Source organism: Lolium perenne, chromosome 6, assembly GCF_019359855.2.
Source record: "Lolium perenne isolate Kyuss_39 chromosome 6, Kyuss_2.0, whole genome shotgun sequence".
Classification (NCBI taxonomy): domain Eukaryota; kingdom Viridiplantae; phylum Streptophyta; class Magnoliopsida; order Poales; family Poaceae; genus Lolium; species Lolium perenne.
The window spans coordinates 147,159,628-147,167,160 of record NC_067249.2 but is presented as its reverse complement, the minus strand read 5'-3'; the positions used below and the strand labels follow the sequence as shown (position 1 = coordinate 147,167,160).

The 7,533-nt window shown below is 45.4% G+C and overlaps 1 protein-coding gene across 1 annotated transcript; it reads right to left on the bottom strand.

The window, feature by feature from the left end:
• Positions 1 to 2,385: 2,385 nt before the first annotated feature.
• LOC127309519 (putative cyclin-F2-1) lies at positions 2,386 to 3,752 on the bottom strand. The gene has a single exon (XM_051340342.2). It carries the CDS (start codon positions 3,568 to 3,570, stop codon positions 2,425 to 2,427), a length of 1,146 nt encoding a protein of 381 aa, XP_051196302.1. The 5' UTR covers positions 3,571 to 3,752; the 3' UTR covers positions 2,386 to 2,424.
• Between the last annotated feature and the right edge of the window lie 3,781 nt (positions 3,753 to 7,533).

The following is a 7,533-nucleotide window of genomic DNA, read 5'->3' as shown; positions in this document are numbered from 1 at the left end:
AACACTATTGCCACCGTAACGGTTATTTCCTTCCTTTTCCCTCCCCGCACGTGAACCAGAGTTTCGACAGAACTTGATTTCCTACCGAGTCGATCTATAGATTTCTTTTCTAACAAGTGTTTGTACTGAATCCAACTCTTACCGAATCAATCTTGATTTCTTGCCCCCTGCTCACGAAAATTCATCCATATACAGTCCTTCTCCTGTGCATGCGATTTCATAGATATCCTAGAGATTTTTCCACCAAATCGATTGCCTAAATTCGTCGGAATTCGCTCGCCATCGAAGCTGGAAACCGAGCTTTCCGTCGAGATTACCGATAGTTTTAGCCGGACCACAACGCCTAAAATCGACCACCGCCTCCATCTAAAACAACGCCATGAACTCACAAACATGGCTTCGGCCGCCGCCTCCTACGGAGCACTGATCTCCGTCTTCTCTGCTGAGGTGCACGTCCGCCGCAGGTACTCCTCTCCCTTTTGGTGATAGCCATGGCGGCCAGCCTGGGAGCTTCGGCGGGAGGTCGGGCCCTCCGATCTGCGGAGTGGAGTACGATTCTACTGCTCTCCTGCCCGATAGTGATTTGATAAGCTGGTTTTCACAGGAATTTTCTGAAATTTCGGCCTAAGCAAAATCTATTCTTGTACAATAGATGCATTGTGGATTTTAAAGAGAGAGATTATGCATCCGTCATGAATCCTACCAGCCTGCACCAAATAGGATTTAAATTTGCAAGCACTTAGGATATCATAGGGTGTTACTGACATTGATTTTCTTTCAGCTAGACATCCCTCTGAATCTCTGATCAGATCATGGTTATCTGCTTTGGTACTTCCTCAATGCAAAATCTAGTAGGACATTGATTGATTGATTAAATATATTTAACTTTCTTACTTGACAATTTTGTGACAAATCACGCCACCTCTAAAAACTTTACTGAAACCATCATGGAGCTCAAAAGGTTCTATTATTGAAATTTAGGCATGAAATTCGTTGTTATCAGGTTACATCATAGCAGTAACATTATCTACACGTAATCCTTATGTGTATTCTTGCTGTCATGATGAAAATCTTGTGAGTCATATCAATTATAGGATAAGAATTGCTATTCATTTGTCATTGCTTAACATATTATTTTAGTACGTATATATCTAAAGTACCAGTTCAATCATGATACTTCTACAAACACATTTTCTAATATTGTACTTTTGTTTGCCTGTGAAGGGAACTGCAGAATGAATTTTTGAACATGCATTTGCTCATATTTCTGTTTTCTTGCAATAATTCATCCTGATCACTGGTTGGAAAAAAACATAATACAGCCTATAAATTTTGTTTAAAATATGTTCTAATTATGCGGATCACAAGTTGACAAAAGCGATGATTAAAAAAAATCAAACCACATAGCCCCTAACGCCATTATGTCGGGACTTCATGTATCCCTATTGGGAATTCAGTTAGGCCGGTCAAACGAGTTTGAGCCAAAATTTATGTAGTGATAATGTTAAAAATACAATTTTAAATCTCTCGATCTCTACTTTTCTAATTAGCGACATTTGTTCCGCAACACCAAATGTAGATGGGACACCGGTGTTGCAAGGCATCGTACAAAGCCCATAGATTTACAATGTGGAATGCACTATGCAACAAGTTTAAATTAATAGGGGTGGTGGTGACAACCATATGCGGTATTACAATTCAGTGCAACTAGAGCCTCACAACCTCATCTTCTGATTATTAGAAATGTTTGTCATGAATAGAAGAAAATGTGACAACCTTTGTCGACGATGACAAATAGGAGAAATATCATCATAGATGATTCACTGCCGCGTGCGAATTTTTGCTATTCCCGGTGCAACGCACAGATACTTTTGCTAGTACATCTATAACATGTATATAAACTATATACTTGAGCTGGACTTTTCTAATAACGAATATAGCTGCAAGGGTAAGTCGTCCGATGGTGCAAGAAATCAACGTTTCTCGTCTATTCCGACAGAATTGAACGATCGGACGTCTGATCTAAAGAGTTACGCCAAGTGAAAGCCTTCGATTCATAGAGGGACACAATACTGTCCCAACAATTTACACCAAATCCATCAATCAGTTTGACTATTCTTCTCAACATAAAAGCTAGTGTAAATGGATGAAAAAAGTGAGGCAATCCATGCATTGACTTCAGGTGCATATGCCTAAACATTACAAACAACTTCCTCAAGATTGTACAGTCCTTATCAATGTGCATGTTCAATGCGGTCGATCACAGTTCAATTCACAGGGAGATACTCGCAGCAATTTACACCAAATCCATATCAATCTGTCTGACTGTTCTCCACATAAACACACTATACTACCCTGAATACTTCAGATGCATATACACATGAACATTAACTTCCACGCGATTCTACTGCATGTCCTCGATGATCAGCAATGGGGGTCACATAACAGCGACTGGGAGAAGCTGTGCATAGCATGCAGGCATCCGGCCAAGTTCATGACGTTGTACCCCGTGAGCTCCTGCATCTCCGTGCTCCACGCCGGTACGTCCGGCGGGTTCAGCGCAAACCTCGCCAGCAAGATTGCAGACGACGCCACGACGGACGGCAGGTAGCCGAGGCACGCGTAGTTTCGCAGCGACTCGTCCGCGAGGTGATGCGCCATGCGCTGGATCTTCTTCAGGTCCTCCTCTCCTTCTTGTGCGTGCTTGGTGAAGCGGCTGACGAAGGTGTGCGCCGTGGGGCCGCCCAGCTGGTACCCGAGCGCCGCCACCATGTGGCGCTCCATATCGAGCACTTCCTTTCTCGAGGCGAACCTGCCGTAGCTGACGATCTTGTCGGGGTCCAGCTTCGGCATGGTGCGCCAGCCGTCCTCGTACTTGGCGGCCACGAAGACGGCCGCGGCACCCAGGAGGCGGAGCTCGTAGTCGGTATGCGTGTTCATGGCGCGCACGGATAGGACCCGGTCGACGTAGGCGACGGCGTGGTGGAGCGTGCCGTCGACGAGGTCGTGGTGCCGGACGAACGCGTCCATCCATCCGACGAGGCGGGCGCGGTCCGACGGGCTCACTCGGCCCTGCTGCACCGTCTTCATGTAGTCCGGCCGCGGCCGCTCCTCGGGGCTCCGCTCCGTCCGCCGGAGGTTGGCTTCGATGTCGTCTTCGTAGTCGGAGCACAGCCGCTGGCGCTTCGCGGAGGGCTTGTCGGAGACGGTTGTGGATACCGGCGGTGCCGCGCGCTTTGAGAACTTCGGCGGCACGGTGATCTCGCGGGGCGATGGCGGGAGCACCTTGTTGCAAAGACGGGAGAAGCCGGGAGGCGGTGGTCGAACACGGGCGGGCACGTCGTCGACGGCCAGCTGGGCGCAGGGGAATTTGATACTGGGGGGCGGAGTTCGAAGACGGGCGGGCAAGCTGTCGGCGACGGGCTGCCGAACGCAGGAGAATACGAAGCCAGAGGGTGGAGGTCGAAGACGGGCGGACAAGTCGGCGACGGGCTGGCGAGCGCAGGAGAACCCGAAGCCGGGCGGCGGAGGGCGAGCAAAGGCCCAGGGATCCATGGCGTGCTGCATCATCGTCGCCGATCGAGAGTTAGGGATGGTAGATGGATTCTTTCCTTCTGGTGTTGGTTCGAGGAGGCAGGGCAGGGAGAGATGGTCGTTGTGGCAACGCTATATATCCTCCGGCGACCGGCGGCGAATCAGACTTGTGTTCGTGGAGTAAGATTGGCGGTACGAGGCGCGTGCCGGTCTCTTTTCCGTGGCGCTAACGGGATCTCTCACTGTCTCGAAACCGGGAACGATTCGAACTAGCCGCAACGCGTTTTGTTCTTCACCGAAGTAGAGGGAAATTTTAGGAAAGTGGAGAGAGAAAAATACAATCGTGCTTCCAACTTTCCAACTTTCCAAGTACACAAAAATTCAGGCGTTTACACGGTAGATGCAGATATATACGTCCGGAATTTCAAACTTAAATTTGCCTATAATATGTTAAAATAACAATATATTTTAACATGCATACTAAATTCCAAATTTTGTAACTTAACCTGTAAAATTTAAGTTTGCATAATCTCAAAGCAAAAGAACTACTGTATTTTTTTAGCTAATGCAAAAGAACTAAATGGGTTAGATCTTAAGTGTTGAAGACGTGTATGGGTTCCACCCATGTAAGCAACCCATATAGCCAACAATCTTTTATCTCTAAATAGCAATCCCCCACTTCCTGATTTTGCTGCCTTCTTATTAAGCCACGTCATCCCATTTTCTGCCACACCATTTTTTTTTTGAGGGTTTTCTGCCACACCATGTGGTCGTGCACAACATCATCATAGGCTGCTTCCCCTTGGTTCAGACTGACATGGGCTGGAGGAACGCCTCAGACTGACGTGGGCTGGAATTCTGTTGTTCGGCTCGCAAATGGGCTACAAATCCGTTCGTGGATTTCCAAACTTGATGGCCGACTCGCTAACGTTTCGTCTACTAGCTGGATATTTTCGTCCTAACAGCCTATTATGTTCGTCTTCTTCCCCCCGCCGCCAACGTCCGTCCTCCTCCCCGACGAATCTGCCGCCGTGACTTAATGCTCATGAAAATACGTGATAAATCCGAGCATTCAAGGACAGAATTTTTTCCCAATGGAGCTCATCCACCGCCGCTGTTGCCTCCAGCCTTAAAAAGCGGGCCATGTTGCCATCCGCATCCACACCAATCACTCTCCATCCTAATTCCTCTATTTTACACAATCCCTCAATCCTGCGGTACATCTTCCCAATTTAGCAGGTTGATCTCCTGCTGGAAATCGGCTGGAAATCGGCTTGACGTTCTATACCTGCACCGATTCCATTGGATTTTGTCCGCTGTTACCTCATGCCTCCTGATTTGTTTGGATTTCTTGGTTTCTCAATCTGTTCGCTGGGGATTTTTTGTGTGCTCAATCACTTCTTGGTCTGTAGGCCATAATCGCCCGAACTGAAAGATTCTTATCTGATGCATGTTATTTTATCTTCAGGTAGACATTGGCTACATATACCAAAGCATATTGTATGGGACTGGAGCATGTCCTTGAGTTCCTTTTGTTGTGTCAAATGAAGATTTTATGACCCAGATTGTATTTCAGCTTTGCAAGCTGGTGTTCGAATAGATGCTATATATACTACCGCTTACCTTCTATCCCAGTTATTTATAGCCTATATTTTCGTTATTGCAGGTATAGAAAAGGCCAGGTTGTTCATGCAGCAATAGGCTCAGCAGCTTGGCTGATTTTCTGCTGTAGGTGCATTGTATGCGGTAAGTATGGACGGTACTTTCTCTTACCTATATTTCGTTTCACTGTATTTCACATATGATAGATAGCCTAATATATAGTATTTCCTTTCCATTCTCTGAATACAAAGTAAATTCTATGTATAATCTCCTCCTAAATTGTTGTTCCCCAAATTTCATTGCAGGTTTGCCTAATGTCTTCAACAATTGCTTTGCCTACTCCTGATCCATCTAGGTTTGTTGGTGTACTAATAAAAGATTAATTCCAATGAAAATTGTTTGTTATATTTTCATCTGTATTTTCAGTTTTCAACATTTGATGCTGCCATATAGTTTGTTTTCTCTCATTACGTTTGAAAGCTCACATGGACCTTTGGCAGAATGGCAGATATAGGGTAAATCTCCCTGACAAATACAATCATACAATCAATTGGTAGACACATGTGTATGCTTCTCTCTATATAAATTCATTCTTTTTCTATCTTTGCAAGACTGCATTTTTATATTTAGTACACCGTGCCCAAAAGTTAACTTTAAAGGCTCTTATTTTCAGAATGACTTCCGCAGGATTTGGCACCGGAAGTATGCGCCAGTGAAGTGTTGTAATCCTTTATTATCAAGTAACGACCAGCACAAGAGGTCAACAGCTGAGCTATCATACTGTGTACTCATAAAATATTCGAGTTTCAGAGGCTCACAGTGATGAGCCGACTTCTTTTCCCGAAGGGACAAATTGCTTGCTTGCTTGAAGGAGATTCTTTCTTTTCTTTTTCCATTGGTGCGGGTTGCGGTCATAAGAGCAAAGGAAAAATACACTGTCGTGTCCAGTTACCTTTCGTGCCATTTTGCCTGTCTATGTTATTGGGCAAATTTGGTAGTAGTATTTGACATCATCCTTCAAGCTATCTGGACCGTATACGTTTCAGTTTGGCTCTGTATAGTTACTTGCTATAATTGTTATTTTAATGGTTATCTATTCCGTTCGTCTTGATCTGCCTACTATTAGGATTTATGTATAATTGATGTGAATGTTCACTTGATCTGTTCAAGCATCTTTTACATGGTGTCTTGCTAATATGTATTCTACCTCGAAATCAAAACTCTATATTATTGTACACTTTTAAGATATATTTGCCCACACAACTAAGGAATGAATATTGAAAGTTTCTACTTATATATTAAATATAAATAATACTATATCCGTGAATCACCTCCAAACATCCCTTAATTTCATACAGTATCCATCCTTTTCTGTTTTCGTTCTGTTTGATTTTTGAGTTTTGTGTATTTATTTCTCTACGCTTTGGTATAAGAGCAAGTATCCCGCTGCAACGCGCGGGGTGTCATCTAGTTTTTTAAACTTCAAGGCCCACCATAATGTAGAATGTAGCTTGGGACAACTTTGTGGCCTAAGTGCATCTCTAGCAGAGGTCGTAAATTGAGCAAAATCGAATAGTAACTACCGATTTAGGGGTTCAGTTCAGAAAATGGCGCAGATCAGTAATCGTAAATACGTCCTGTCCAAAATAAATTTATGGGTCGGACGCGAAAACCCAACTCGACTTGTAAATGTAGGGGTTGAAAGGACGAACTGAACACCAAACTCTACTCGTGGCGCGCTGGAATTTTAGGTGAGACCAACCGCTTCCGCCGGTACAGTCGCCGGAATCTATCCAAATTTGTGGGCGGTGTGGGGCGGCGCGGGGCGGCGAGCTCGTAGCAGCGTGGGGCGGCGCGGGGCAAGCTCGTGGCGGCGCGTGGTGGGTCGGGGCGGCGCGGGACGGGGCTGACGCGAGACGGCGTGGGGCGGGGCGGCGCGGGGCTGGGCGCGGCTGGGGCAGCACGGCGTGGGGCTGGCCGGCCGGGGAGAGCTCCAGGAAGAGCCTCCCAGGGAAGAAGAAGACCTTAAAAAATAGGGAAAAGGAAAAAAAAAAGACAGGTGGACTTTAATAACATATTTAGAAAATATGTTGTTTTACAGTTTTCGTTTACGGGGCTGTTCTGTGCCATCAATTTTTCGACCCGTAAACACGAGTTCGGTGAACTAAACTTGGTGTTTTCAGTTTGCGTGTTCACGGGATCTGCATAGAGCATCTCTAACAGTAACCGAAAAATTCGGAATCGAAAAAGCTGTATTCAGTCTCCCAAAAACGTGGCTTAGGATGATTTTGCATCTAGAAGAGAAACCGTAAAATACGGAAAAAACAAAATTAAAAATCTCGCGGGAGAATTCATCGACGAACACATATATATGATACTTTGATGCTTCGATTGAGT